The sequence below is a fragment of the Neolamprologus brichardi genome, chromosome 13 (genome assembly GCF_056152115.1).
Source record: "Neolamprologus brichardi isolate AB-2024 chromosome 13, ASM5615211v1, whole genome shotgun sequence".
NCBI lineage: Eukaryota > Metazoa > Chordata > Actinopteri > Cichliformes > Cichlidae > Neolamprologus > Neolamprologus brichardi.
In genome coordinates this window covers 15,157,733-15,172,969 of record NC_142116.1, presented here as the reverse complement: position 1 = coordinate 15,172,969, position 15,237 = coordinate 15,157,733, and the positions used below count along the sequence as shown (strand labels likewise).

Below are 15,237 nucleotides of genomic sequence, written 5' to 3'. Positions count from 1 at the left end.
TCACCATACTTCCAAACACGTGTAAAATTTTCCTGTACTTTTATGTAGAATTATAGTTAAAGATTATTTTTTGTAATTAATTAATTACTGTTTATTACGGAATCTATTTGTTGTATTCCTGCTCTTTTGATTTTGCTGCTGTCATCATGTGAATTTCCCAACTGTGGGACTAATAGAAGATCTTTTATGTTATCTTAGACATCCTGGTCTCATTAAACATATATGTAATGACTTCTAATGCGTGATGAAGACATTTCCTGTACTTTGATTTATTTTATTTTTTTTAGTTTTGTAAGTAAACCATACTGTTTGCTTCATTTTTACATTTTTTAATTCAAGTAGCTAATGAATATAACAGTTTCAGAGGTGATGGGTTAGATTTGTATAGACGATCTTTAAAAAAAAAATCTTAGACTACAACTCCCAGAATTCCCACTCAACGGCGAGCAAAGTGTTCAAACGCGCGAGTAGCGGCAGCAGAAGCAACGGCAGCACATTCTGTACACGTTGGTACCTCCCTGAGTGTATCGCTCGTCTCACTGTACTGGAGGTGCTTTGCATAAGGGAGTTGCTTTCGCCTCAACAGTGTGCTAGACGCTACCTGAAGTCATGGCTGACCAGGTGGCCGCCATGTGTGATCAGCTTGTGAAAGCTGTGAATGTGATTATGGACGCAGAAACAAGTCAAATTTACCGACTGGAGGCCCTAAAGGTAGCATCGTTAACGCTTGCTAGCTAGCCGCTAAGTTTGCTGAGCTTGTCATTCATTTGTGAAAGGAGAATAATGTACTGGCTTAGCCAGATAAATTGGGCTATTATACGTAGTTTCCTAGTAACAGCGCTGTTTATACGGTTCATGTATGTTGGTTTAACCTGCAATGATGATAGCCATATGCTTTACGAGCTAGCCGGCATGCCACAATTATCACCTCAACACCAGAGCCACTGTGGACTCATATTCATGCCATTAACCACATGGTGAAAAGACAGAGCTCGATTTAATGAGGCTAGTTAACCAATTCCGAGTAATTCTGCCCCTAAGAATAACTCTAACCCTAGCTGCTAGATTAGCATTCTGCTATCCAAGTATTTATATGAATGTTTGTAAATTAGCTGTTGCTATCTGACGTATTACACGTGTATAGTAGTGGTGAGTTCACACAAGTATTCCTTTAAAGTCTTATAACATTTCCTGATCTTTAAAATTACGCGGTTTCTTTTTTCTTCTCTTCAGTTTTGTGAAGAATTTAAAGAGACGAGCTCCTTGTGTGTCCCATGTGGCTTACAATTAGCTGACAAAGCCCAGCCAGCAGTAGTGAGACACTTTGGTTTGCAAATCCTGGAGCATATCATCAAGTAAGTTGAAGGTGACTGAAGTAAATGTAATAAAGAAAACGCATGATAAGGGATCCATGTTTGACAGAAAGCTAATGTCTCCCTGCAGATTCAGATGGAACGACATGCAGCAACAGGAGAAAGTCCACCTGAAGGAGTGCGCCATGCAGCTGTTATCAAATGTAAGTGTGATTTGTGAAAGACACTTCACTTCACAGTTCACAGTTGTACTGCTCTGATGCCTTCTATTGTCCCTTTTCAGGGTACTCATTCGATCTTGGATGAGGAGAGCCACATCAAAGATGCCCTGTCACGAATAGTTGTGGAAATGATAAAAAGAGAATGGCCTCAGCATTGGCCAGATATGCTGAAAGAGATGGAGACTCTCACTAGCCAAGGGGTGAGTACCCTGTGCGGTACAGGAAGCTCAATTTTTCCTCATCTCACTTGTTTCCTCAGCCAGCATGGATTCAATATGAGAATGGAATAACTTGCATGCAAATAAGGGCCAGTTGTGGATTATTCATTAATTTTCCCATTGCCTCATCATGTAAACTTGGGCACTGGGATAACGTCACCTTCCAAATATGAACCTAATAACCCTCTTTCCACTTCCTTGTTTTATCACTAAACTGTAGACCTACTTTTATCATTAATACCCACTCTGAACTCTGAAGGGATGAACAAAGTACTTGTGCAGTATTATAATAATATCTAAGTGTGATAGTAGTAGTGTGTGTGTGTGTATATATATATATATATATATATATATATATATATATATATATATATATATATATATATATATATATATAGTATATTAAAGGATATACAATTGTTAAGAAAATAATTTTTTAGTTGGTTGCTGTATATTTAGAAAATCAGCTACATCCTATGTGTAGTTATGGGAATGTGGTAGACTGATTAAGCAGTTGCTTGAATGCGGTGTTGTCTGTCAGCGCACCTAAATGGAGTACACATAGGGCTGTTCGATATAACGATATATATCGGATGACGATATAAAAACGTCAATCGTTTCATTTTACGCTATTGTTTGTTTCGTGGTGTCGCAAAATAAACTGTTTACGGCAATATTTTTTTCACCTTTTTGATGGTCACTGTAGTGGCTATATTAATTTCTTAAAGTTCTCTCTTTTTCTTATATTTACTATAACCACACTACCAACAGACAAGCGCCTGTTTTTTATGCGTTGTCTTTAGCAAAATGAGGGTAAAACCCTAGCGTGTCCGCTTGTTTATCTTCCACATAAACCTTTCACAATAAAGCTTAAGATCCTGTTGAGACTTTTCGAAATAAACTGAATCACGTGAAAGAGTATGCAGAGATGCGAAGCAAAAAGAGCCATCATGTGCTAAAAAATAAACCTTAGACTCAAACGTCAGAACAGGCTTTCCCCGCAGCACGTCGTAATAACTATTAAAACTCCTTTTGTTTTTTGTTTTTTAAATTTTACACCTTTAGAAAAAAAAGGAGTTAATGCTGCTGTGCTATGTGCATAAACTTAACAGGCTGTATATAAAAGACAGACATAGCCATTCCACTGCAGCTTCACCCATTAGTTTTGAACTTGCCATTTTAAAAACATCAACATTCATTTATTTGCATACTGCCTTTTTGGAGTCAGCTCCAAAAAGGCAATCATATTTGAACAAGGGGGCAGAGTACTTATTTATAAGCTGAGGTTAAGAAACTTGGTTAGCAAAATGCATTTATAAACCTTACAGCTGCAGTAGAAGGAAACAGATTCCTCATTATTAGTGCTAAGTAACAGATGAATAAAATACTATATGTCACTCAGACTTTTTGGATGGTCTGTAGCACATTGAAGACTGTATATTTTCCAGATTTTTTTTTAAAAAAGTATTAAAAGTGCTCTAAAAAGCTTGAGCACATATAAACACCATACGCTGCTTGATAAATGTATACAACTCTTTCATGCTGAAACAGCAAATGGCTTTGAGGCTTCCTGAGATCTGTCAGTCCCCACATTTATGGGGGCGTTCTTTAAAAATAATTTCTTTCAGTGGGGTGAACAACTTAAAATGCTAGAGAGATTTAAGCATTTGTAAGCTTGTGCATGCTTATCCTTTAATGTAATGACAAGCAGTCAAACTTGTACCATGTTTTTCATGGATGCTTAAATGTTATTAGGTCTGACTTGATAAAACTATCATTGCATCTTTTATGGAAAAGTGAGCATTCAGACACATTCTTGATAATCCAAGCTGATTTGTCACAAATCACTTCTTTAAAACTGCTGTCACAGCCACTTAAAGCTAGATAAAAGCAAATCAAGAAAAAAAAAAAAACGTCCTCTTTGCTTTCACAGGAGGCCCAGACAGAGTTGGTAATGCTGATCCTTTTGAGGCTGGCTGAGGATGTGATCACCTTCCAGACGTTGCCTACCCAGCGACGCAGAGACATACAGCAGACACTCACCCAAAACATGGAAAGCATCTTCACTTTCATGATGGGCATTCTGCAAATTAATGTGGAGGACTATCGTAAACTGGTTAGTGGAGTCCTGACCTCATTTGTGTTGCAAGAAAGTAGAAATTTAAGAGGAAACTGACTTTACAATATTGGTCTTCTTTTTGTTTTCATCTAGAAAGGTTCTCCTGGAAATGAACTGCAGGTAAGAAAGCATCAGTGTGTGCCTGCTTTAATATTCTAAACTTTGTTAATCGACTTGATTACTTCCCATTGTTCCCTTCTAATTTTTCATCCACACAGATGAGAGCTCACTGTCGAGTTGCCGTGGCTACGCTGAATACACTTGCAGGCTACATAGACTGGGTCGCTCTGGTGTACATAACCTCCGGAAACTGTCATCTGCTGGAGATTTTGTGTCTGCTGCTGAGTGAGCCGGAGCTGCAGCTCGAGGCAGCGGAATGTCTGCTCATTGCTATGAGCCGCAAGGTGAGTCGCTGGGACAGTATTCATGATGGCTTTCAAGAGATTTTGTCTCGGTTTGTCAAGTAGGCACTGCTGTATGCAACCTTCTTTTACGAGATGATAGAATTGTCAGACAAGCTTTTCCAGTTTCTTTTCCCAGCAGCTTTCATCAGTGTGATCCACTGAATATACTAATAAGTCCTGCAGAATTGTGTTTTTTGCAGTTAAATTGCTTTAACGTTTATATGCATTGTGCTATTATGACCATAATTACATGAGCAATGCACAAGTCTAATCAGGACACGTGAATCATACAATGACAACAAGGTATGAGTCTGAACAAGTCCATGAGTCATAAAATTTCTGCCATAATAGAACTTTGAGTAGAATTTCTAATGATCATTAATAGTGTTATATTTTCAGCAATAATGACGAAGGTGCTTTTGTCCTCGCAGCAGATAGAACCGCATGTTTGATTTGGCAGAAATTTCACGCGGGATGCTTGTTTGACACAATCCTCCCCTTGGATGAATGGGAATACAATGAGTAAATAAGTGTTGAGGATGGGAAATATTTGTTTAATCTGTCTTTTTAAAAATCCTTATACACTTTGAGAGAATTTACTATTAAAATAACTCTATTTTTGATAATTTAGAGGCTTTCTTTTGGGGATTTAGAGTAGTCTTGCAGATCAGACCAGTAATACTACATTATGGTAAGCTATAGTTTTTTTTTACTACCAATTAATAATCTGTCATTCTGCCACAGGGCAAGCTGGAAGAGAGGAAACCATTCATGCTTCTGTTTGATGATGTGGCCATCCAGTATATTCTTTCTGCAGCCCAGTGAGTACAGCTTCTCTCCATGTCTCTGCAGGCTTCATGCTACCACTTCTACTGCAATTTAATGGTTTGTGTGTCTGCTTACAGGACAGCAGATGGACTTGCGATATATCAGAAATCTGCAGAATCATCATTAAGTAGCCGTGACTCAGAGCCCTCTATGTGTACCTCTAGAGCAGTGGAGGTGGTGGAGCGGCGTTACATTTTCCTGAAGAGGCTCTGTCAGGTCCTGTGTGCTTTGGGAGGTCAGCTTTGCTCATTAGTGGTAAGTTTGGCCATTTTTAAGCACTTTAGATATTCGTTTTTAAAGATTGAAGATGGGTAACAGTTTCTCATCTTTTCTCCCCAGGGTTCAGACGTAGAGGTTGAAGTACCTGCAAACCTCAGCAAGTACATGGAAGCCCTTTTAGCCTTTACTACGCATTCCAGTCAGGTGAGATACCTCAGGAAAAAGATTGGACCCTTTTGAAGTAAAATTTCATTTGAGTGAACAGCGTTTAAAGAAAATGACTTTTCTCTTTATTTCACTGCAGTTTTTAAAGTCCTCAACCATGGCGACATGGGGAGCTTTGTTCAGACATGAGGCTCTTTCAAAGGATGCAGCTGTTGTCAAGATGGCCGTCAAATTTCTCAGAGCCTCTATGACCAACTTAGTTAAGGTGAGGTCGTGGTGACAGCAATATCATTAACAGTGTGACCTAAAGCCAAAGTGTTAATAACTTTCATCTTCCCCTCCTTAGGCTGGGTTCCCATCTAGAGACAATAACCCAAGCTGCGAGTACTCCCGTGTGGACTTTGACAGTGATGAGGACTTCAACTCTTTTTTTAATTGTAAGTACCGGGGATTCAAGTTTTGCTTCAGTAGTTCTGACTCTTTTATTTTGTGCATGGTTTATGGTTTTCATTGTTTCTTTTGGTGCTTTGCAGCTTTCCGAGCGCAGCAGGGGGAAGTTTTGAGGAGCACATGCCGCATTGTTCCTCTAGAGGCTTTCCGGATAGGAGCAGAATGGTTACAGTATCAGATTACTAGCCCAATAGATACTGGAGATAACGCATGTAAGTAGTCTTTGACACAATACCAAAGAGGAAATGATCGCTGTTTTCACACGTGTTTTGGTTTACTACTTGAAGGGATTTTTATGGCCATATGCCGATAGTTAATTCATCATGTAAAATACGGAATAATATTGCAATAATTTAAGCCTGGAGTTAATTGGGAAACTAGAGCAGTCAGTTTGGGAATAGCAAACTCATATTGCTACTAACATATAAGCTTTACAGTATCCTTTCGAGTCTTTTAAGGACACTAAGCAAGAATTGGGGAAGCTCTGATATATTATTGGCTGATATTGACTTTGATGGCAACTTTTTTGTGCAGCACATCCTTAGCAAAACCTTAAACACAAGTTTCATTTCCATATTGATGGCTGAATCTGCTGTGAATGGGCGCCTCTCCCTTTGCATCTCTCTAGCTAAGACTGCAGAGGGCCTGTGTTCCCTCTTGTCCCCTTCAGTGGTCCAGTGGGATGCAATGACGGTCTTCATGGAATGCATGGTCTCGCAGATCATTAAAAGTGTGGATGAGGAGGTAAAGGAACAAGTTTTCTGTAACAGAATGAAAATAGCAGTGTAAAAGTAATAGTAGTCAAACTAATAATGAAGGCTTTCGCTCCTTCTGCCTTTGTAGAAGTTACCCATTGATCAGAGCATGGAGCTCCTGCAAGCCGTGCTGAACTACGAAACCAGAGACCCGCTCATTTTGTCCTGTGTGCTCACCAACGTCTCTGCCCTTTTCCCATTGGCCATACACAGACCACACTTCCTGCCACAGGTCCTCATCAAGGTAAGCTGAGCTGTTACTGGTTCCTGAATAACATTTACTATGTGAATGTAGTTTGTCAAAAATCAATCAGAAAGTTCCTCCTGTCACATATTTTTGCTCGGTGGTGATGTTTCTTGTATTCACACCTTCAGCTTATTTGGAGGAGTTTCTTTTAATAATGTGGATTTTGAATGATTTTGTTTTGTCCTGCAGCTCTTTAAGGCCGTCACATTTGAAATTGATCACGAACCCAAAGTAAGTTTCCTTCACTGAGTCATTTTTACTTCATCTTCATGACAACTGTGGAAAACAATAAATGTATTCTCCTCCTGATGTCTTCAGGCACCTTGGACTCGAGCTGTGAAGAATGTGAGGAGGCACGCCTGTTCTTCCATCATAAAAATCTGCCGGGATTACCCACAGTATATGCTGGTAATGGACTATTCTATTCCAGTTAGCTTAATAACTAATGATAATTGGTCTTTCTGAAGTACACTTTTCTGTATAGAAGTAAGTCAGTGTCTTTAATGATGCCCTTTTTTCTTTCTACAGCCTTGTTTTGAGATGTTTTACAATCATGTGAAGGAACTGTTTTCGAGCGGAGTCGCGCTCACTCACATGGAGAAATGCGCCCTGATGGAAGCTCTGGTTCTCATCAGTAACCAGTTCAAAGACTATGAGAAGCAGAAGGCGTTTGTAGATGAACTGATGGCCTCAGTGGTTGCAGAGTGGACTTCAAATGAGATTAGGCAGTGAGTTTGAATTCTCTCAGTTTGCCTCAAATTGAACACGATAGCGATAAATGATAGTTTTCTCTTCTTTGTTTTTCAGTGTGTTGTGGAACCCAGACACATTCTTGTCCTTTATTGGAGCAGATAAGGTGGTCACGGAGCAAAATGAAGATGCAGATACAGCAGCCATTAATAGAGGCAGAGTAAGTGTATAGGCGTGAACTCATTTATGTGGAGGGATACTGCCTTTGGAGATCACTGTAGGTTTGCTTGTCTCACTTTTGTGTAATGACAAAATGTCGGAAGGGAAACAGACGTTATTTGACCTTTTAAAGACGTTGCACATGGACGTGTGCTCACTGACGAAACTTGTTTTTTGCGTTGTGTAAGTTGTTTATTACGTAAGCAAAGAAAAACTTTCCAGACAGAATGTGCCATGTCACCAATTTTTATTTATTTATTTTTTGCACCAGCCACAAAAGCTCATATTTCAAATTCTGACGCAGTTTTTGGCTTGTCGTTGGAGTTTATATTTTATTAATAAACAAAGCTGAAAACCATCTGGGTGTAGGCCCTGAGGTTTTGTAGCAGCTATGTGACTGTAACTAGGTGTAGCAAGGCTTTTAATCTAATCTAACGCAGCATGGTTAAATTTGCTGATTAGAAATAAACACAGAGTGCAGCTGTGGCAAATGGAAAAACTTTTTTTTTTTTAGCTATTTGATGATAAACAAAATTATTTGACAAACTAAAAATGCTGGTGATAGATATGACACAAAATTTCAAAGTTATAAGAACGGATAAAAATTGCTTGTAGTTAGTTGTAACAAGGTAACTTGTAACTGTTTAATCCTTTTTTTTGTATTTTCTTTTTAATTGAATCCTCCTCTAGTTGAGCTTCTGTTTGTATGCCATATTGGCGGTGGTGAAGCGGGCACACTGGCCTGCAGACCTGGAGGAGGCCAAGGCTGGTGGCTTTGTTGTGGGCTACACTCCTGCTGGAGCTCCCACGTACAGAAACCCCTGCACTGCCCAGTTTCGGATTTTGCTGCCCAATTTACTAGCACTAATCAGGTGCGCTTGTACCATGATGTTACAGAAATTTGTAAAAAAATGATTAATTATCCTTTTTACCGTACTGATATGTTGATCATTGACTTTCCCCTCTTGTTATTCCTCACTGCAGGACCCACAACAGTCTTTTCCTGCCTGAGAACATGGCCCGTCTCAGTGAGACCTTCAGCAGAGCTCATGAGATCATGGATAGTGAGAAGAAAGTGGTTCTTGGTAAGAGGAGTTTTGTCCGCATTTTTTACCAGAAGTCGGCAATCACCTTAAAAAAGATTGTGGTCAAACTTAAGTGCATCCCGTCTACAGGTCTCTCTCATCATCTTTTGGATATTTACGACTCTCCCGTGTGTAAAACCACGATAGAGCGCATGCAGGGATTTTTCTGCACATTATATGATAACTGGTGAGAACTGTGGCTTTGACAGCTTTAACCCAAAATTTTCTTGGCTTTTTATATACCTTACATGTTGTTATATTAAGTTTACCTCCAATTTTGCTGTTTTTATCCATGTAGCTACCAAATCCTGGGAAGTGCAGGTGTGTCCCTGCAGCAGGAGTTCTACAACATCGACAAGTTGGCTGAAGGAATAGCTGGCTCTGCTTTCGTCTCCCTCGACCATGTGCCCGATCACAGACTTCGCCCAATGATTCATATCCTTATTTGCTTTTTTTTTCTCCATTTGATTTGGTCAGCTTCTTTTCCCCTTCTCCTCCATGCTCCAATTCAGTGATGCACACTGGCCTGCAAGACCCGACATAATTAAAACTGAGCTAAAGCTTTATATAAACTTTACATTTCCTTGACAAGTGTACGTCTGTTTCTGAGGCAGCTGGTGCTGTCTTGTCCCCAGGAGTACTATGAAAGTCTACTCTGCCCTCTGCTGGGACCATTGTTCGGCTACATGCTGCAGGTCAGGATCTCCACACCCACTGTTCTCTTCTTTTAAACTTTTTAGCCTAAAATGTGCTAAATATCATGGCTTTGTTTCTTATTACTGCTTCAGAGACTCAACATGAGGTGGCAGGTCATCAACCAGCGGACATCTATCAAGTAAGTTGTGGCACAGTGTTTGTGATCAAATGAATTTTCAGTCCATAAGACAAAAATAACACACATATACCCCAAATATAGACCATAATGAAGACTTTTATCTGGAATGGAAATTTTTCAATTGCAGTTTAAAAAAAATCACTGCTTAGTTTTTCCTCATAATTCACCTTTTTTGGGTGTTTTTTTTTTTCTTTCTTTTTTTTTTTTTTTTTTCTCAGTGGTGAGCATGAGGAGGAGGAGTTGGTTTGTCAGGAAACCCAAGTGACCCAGGAGATGTTGGAAGAGCAAGTAGTACGCCTGCTGACGAGGGAGGTGCTGGAACTTCTCAGTAAGTGGTGTCTTTAGTACCGCTTCCCACTCGCATACATGCTCATTCTAATGCACTATTGCCAAGTTGTGAAAGTTGAGCTTTTGGAGCTAATGTTGGTTTCAGAGCACATCAGAAAAGTGCAACTCTCAGCCACGAAGACAAAGCTGTAATTCTACATTTTGTGGTAGATTTTTCTATCCAGTAGGATTTGTCTTTGGTGAGTGATAAGATTATGTCTGAGTTTATCCAGATTATGAGAAGTATAAAAGCACAATACATGCATACATACATAACAAACAGTTGTACTTTTTATGCCATTATTGAACAAGGAGCCACTCACTGAAGGGCTGCAGAAAAGATGTGAAACTCTGCGTTAATGACTTCTCCCTGAGCTCTCTGGAGTCAAGTGCTCCAATTAAGAAGCTAAAAGTGGAAGTGTTTGCAGAGAATTTCACCTTCTTATAAACAAAAGTTATACAAAGTCTGATTGGCAGATAATATTTGATTGAGGATGTTGTTGCCAAAGTGGTATTTAAAGTACGAAATTTAAGATCCCCTCCAAAAGTTGAATCTGTTCATCTGGACGTAGCGTTTTCAGTAAAAAGGGAAAGACCATCTCTGAATCAAGGAAATGTTTCTCCCACTGAAAACGCTACGTCCAGATGAACAGAATCAGGTTTTGGGGATTTCCTTACCTGGATGACTGAGCATCTAATCAAGACACTAAACTTAAGAGTGCACACTCTTTTTCAGCCTGCATTGTGAGTGACTGCTTAACATGTATTTTAGTTTGGTTTAGTTTGATCACTCATCAGTGCAGAAATGCTGGTAATTTTGAAGTGTAATTCAAAGAGAGCTTCTGTTTTGAACATGAAGGCTTTTGTGAATTGATAGCGGCTTAGGGAAATTAAGGATTTTTGCTGTTACTGTGCATTGTGCAATGAATGTCCAAGGTTTTGTGTCTATGTAGTGGGTTTGGTTGTTTGTTTGTTTGTTTGTTTTTTAGCTGTCTGATTAGCTTTTAAAGATGGAAGTTCAGTTGTCAAAACATCACAATTGTGTTTTCCTTTTGTTTTAGCTGTGACCTGCATTTCCAGAAAGGTATCTGAACCTGCAGCCAATAAGGAGGAAATGGATGGTAAGAGTAAAACTGGAGAATTTGAATTAACTGGATGATTTTTATTCTGGCGTATCTCTTTATTTTTAATTAAAATTTGTTGTTGTTGTTGAAACATGCTCTTGCAGAGGAAGATGTGATGATGGATTCAGTGCAGTCAGCGTCTCCTGCTCAGCCCACAGAGGAGCTGACAGAGCTGGGGAAATGTCTCCTGAAGCACGAGGTCGACCTAAAACGCATCACGTATCATTCAGAGAAAAGCACAGTTGTACATTATTAAAAACGTAATGCTTCTTTTTCATTTCTCAGAACCTCTACATGTCCCTGCTGACCCTGTCCTTTACCTCACTTTCCTGGAAGGATGCCACCAACTGTCATCGCACTGCTTCCCTGGTCTGCTGGACTCTGCTGCGGCAGGTAGCACATTTAATCTAACCTAAATACAAGGCAGCAGCTTTTTTTTGATGCTCTCATCACACACGTTGCTTTTATGCACAAGCTGTCTGGCTATATTTAACCCAGATGTCTTTAAATGTGGGACTCAAGTATGCACAACAGGTTCCTGAGGACTGTACTTTATAATGAAATGCTACGTAAGCAAGAATAAGTTGTGCATTTGTTTAGGATTGATTTCAGCATCACAGTGTATATATGACCCAAAACATAAGCCTGTGCTTAGTGTATTTAAGGAGATTTTATTAAGTAAGATGGCGGTTTATAGCACAAAGGACTGAAGTGCTATAGGCTTACACAGGAAACGGTGGTTGGCATCAACTGTACATTTTTTTTTTTTACCTTTTGAGGTTACGAAAAAATACATTGCAAGATTTTAAATAGCAATATTTATGGATTTGTAAAGATCTGATGAATTATCAGCTTAACATCAGTATAGGCCAAATGTTCATGTTTTAATCTGGTGTTTTTCTGTCAGTTTTGCATTTGGGTGCTTGAAGATGGTGTGACAAAAGGCTAAAGTACCTTAAAGTTATTCATGTATAATGAAGACTTCTTTGATTCTCTGTAACAAAAGAGGAGAGTGCCAACAATAACAAATGCCAACAAAACAAAATACACAAGACATTGGTACTGGTGTCACGTAGCATCCGTATGAAAGCAGAATTTAACAAACACATCCCTAAAATTTAACAATCTTTGACCTGGGAGGTGGCTGAATAAATGTCTTGCATAGCTTTATATTTCTCTTGTCTCCAGGTTGTTGCGGGTAATCTTCTTACTGAAGCTGTTACGTGGTTCTTTACCAGCGTTCTCAGGGGCCTTCAAGTTCATGGGCAGCATGAGGTCTGCAGCTCTACCCTCTCTCAGTTGGCAATGCTCATCTATGAAAACCTGGTGAGGCAAATTTTGAACATATCTGACATATTTACATATTTGCTCCTTTTTTCCCCGCCCTTTAGAGGACTTATTTTACTTTCACTACTAATTAATCTGTTGTCTATATTCTGCTTTGACCTATAAAACAACAGATTATAGTGAAAAAGTCTTGATCAGAAAGAAAGATTTTTTAAGATGTAAACTTACAAAAAAAACAAACAACAATTTCCAAAGCTGGAATCGGCGAAGTTTTGCATGACAAATAATGTCTGTCTTTGGGATGAAGTAAAATTTACTCTTGTTTTGGAGACGGGTGTAATACATTCCCAAAATTTAAGTTTCATATCATCTTGCTTTCTTATATTGTATCCTTTTTAAATGTCTGTGTCCCTGTTAGCGGCCTCGCTATATGGAGCTGAGAGGAGTGATGACCCAGATCCCAAACATCAATTTGGAGGCTCTGGACCAGTATGACCACAGGCTCATGGACCCCAGTGCCCAGAAGTTTGGAGAAAAGAAGAGAAAAGACCAGTTCAGGAAGCTTATTGCAGGAACTGTTGGGGTAATGCTACATTTCCCCACTAGAGAGCAGTGCTTCTCTAGTATATCCCACTGTAGATGGCTCATTAGGAGTAACCATAGACGCTGGCCTTTTAGTGCAAGTCATTACTCAGCAGAGTGATTCTGGCTGTGTTGTAAATCTTCTGTTCGCCGCAGCAGAAAAATGTTCAGCAGCTCAACAGGGCCGGACAGTCTAATGAAATTCTTTCCTGCAGGTCTGGGATAGCTGTGTTTAACCTTTCCTCTACCTGTCCCCTGCCAACAGAAAGCTCTGTGCCAGCAGTTCAGGAAGGAGGTTCATATCCGGAATCTTCCATCGCTCTTTAAAAAGCCGAAGCCAGATAAGGATATAATGAACAATGAACCTCTGGGCCTGGCAGCTCTCTTCTCTCCCAAGAATGATGCCCTGTAGGAACACAAAGCGAGTCAAGACTTCACACTGATTGAAGACGGAGTTGTGTGTACGGACCACCGTCTCTCCTAAACATCCTCCAGCTGGGGCAGTGTGGCACTACCTAACGTATCTGTCAACACTGGTGTTGCTTCAGTAGGTCGTCTTTTCTTTTAACCTACATCGTGCAATGCCGCCGTTCATGCCTTATAACTGCTAGTCATTTGTACAGTCAAGTATCACAAAGTAGAAGACTTTTTTTTTAAGATCCTTTTGCACATAAATGAGATTTGTAGACTCTACAGAATCTGTAGGGATTATTTCAGAATGAAGTTCTTACTTAATATTTAACCATTAATATTTGCACGGCTGCAGAAGCTGTAAAGAGCCACAAGACTAGTTTTATTTAAGACTTTTCTGCATTCTTATTTTACTTTGGGCTTCTTTATTTTTAGTCGCTGTATTTTTCCATTTCCCAACATCAGGACACAAGAGGAACTATTAAGTGTAGCAACTTGCAGTTAATCATATCCAAGTAAGCAAAGCAAGTAAAACAGGTCGGCGTGCAGTTTCCCTGTTGGGGTACGATGAGGGAAAGAGTGCATTTGTGTTATGGCATGTGGACAGGTGGACTTGTTTTGTTTTTGGTTTTTTTGGGTTTTTTTTCTTTACAAAAAAATTTAAAGAATACATTTTGGAGGTTAGTGTTGGCAGATACGTTGGTACCCATGCTGTTGTTGCATCCCGCGTCGAAAAGAAAGATCCGATGGGGGAAAAACTGCTGGTGCACATTTCTCTGTTCACTTTTTTTTTTTTTTTTTTTTTTTTTCTTTCTATTGACTGGACCAGCTTGAATTAATTTTCTGATTCTGAAGGATGTGCTGATGGTACCTCAAGTGTGATGTTCTTTATAATGGGGTAAAGTTCCTCTGTCTATGTATAAACTAAGAGGGGAAAAAGTAATGGATTATATGAATGATTTATTGTAGACGTAAACAGAACAGCGGTCTGTTTTGCAGTTATTTTTTGCCAGTTCTTCATATCGCCACATGTGAAAACAGCCCGTGTACTGTTTCGAATTGTTAATTTAATGCAGAGCACATATCATACTACAAATGATACAACCGCAGTCTGTGCCAAAACACTCATTGTAAATTTGTGAGCAGACAGTTGTCTGACAAATCTAATTACATGTAACTTAAGGAGTATTTAACAGTGGACTCAACTAATGTGTAGCTTAATCCAAGTGTTCCTGTTGTGTTCTTGCTGTCTGGTTTTTATTTTGTTTTTATTTTTTTATTTTCAATACTGGTTTTGCCAACCAGGAAGAAAGGTGAACCAGCACTACATTCCTTTATTGTCCAAGGGATTGTTTTTCAGGATAATTTGTTGGATGAGTTTTGCTCTTATGGAGCCATCAAAGCAGTTTTGTTTTGTTTTTTGTGTGTTGTTTTTTGTTTGTTTTTTTTAAATTAAACTCTTCACATCCTTTTTCTACATCTTGAATGCTGTTGAACCTAAAGCAAGCTGAAGTACTTCGTTAGTTATCAAAACTGTTTTCCTTTTATCATCAAACTGTTTCCCTGTCTTTGTGCTGATTGTTCACATGTGGTTAGTTTTAAAATGTGTTCAACACTAAAATGTAATGTACAAATGAGAAAATAGGCTTTTTAAAGTGTAGTGTGGTTTATATTTTGGTTTTTGAATAAAAACAAAAAAACAGTATCTTCATTTTCTTTTCCCCTCTATTTATAGTAT

The 15,237-nt window shown here is 39.1% G+C and overlaps 1 protein-coding gene across 1 annotated transcript; it reads left to right on the top strand.

Moving 5' to 3' along the window:
* The first annotated feature begins 476 nt into the window (after positions 1–476).
* On the top strand, positions 477–15,204 carry xpo5 (exportin 5). The gene is made up of 32 exons (XM_006783851.3): positions 477–711; positions 1,234–1,355; positions 1,444–1,516; positions 1,597–1,734; positions 3,686–3,868; positions 3,965–3,991; positions 4,090–4,275; positions 5,020–5,096; positions 5,181–5,358; positions 5,443–5,526; positions 5,627–5,752; positions 5,834–5,924; positions 6,021–6,149; positions 6,566–6,681; positions 6,781–6,936; positions 7,129–7,170; positions 7,258–7,347; positions 7,468–7,667; positions 7,747–7,849; positions 8,539–8,720; positions 8,833–8,933; positions 9,024–9,120; positions 9,232–9,368; positions 9,531–9,628; positions 9,722–9,768; positions 9,987–10,096; positions 11,157–11,216; positions 11,324–11,418; positions 11,505–11,612; positions 12,408–12,545; positions 12,925–13,089; positions 13,354–15,204. The coding sequence occupies exons 1-32, from the start codon at positions 610–612 to the stop codon at positions 13,498–13,500; spliced, it is 3,708 nt and encodes a 1,235-aa protein (XP_006783914.1). The 5' UTR covers positions 477–609; the 3' UTR covers positions 13,501–15,204.
* The last annotated feature ends 33 nt before the right edge of the window (positions 15,205–15,237 follow it).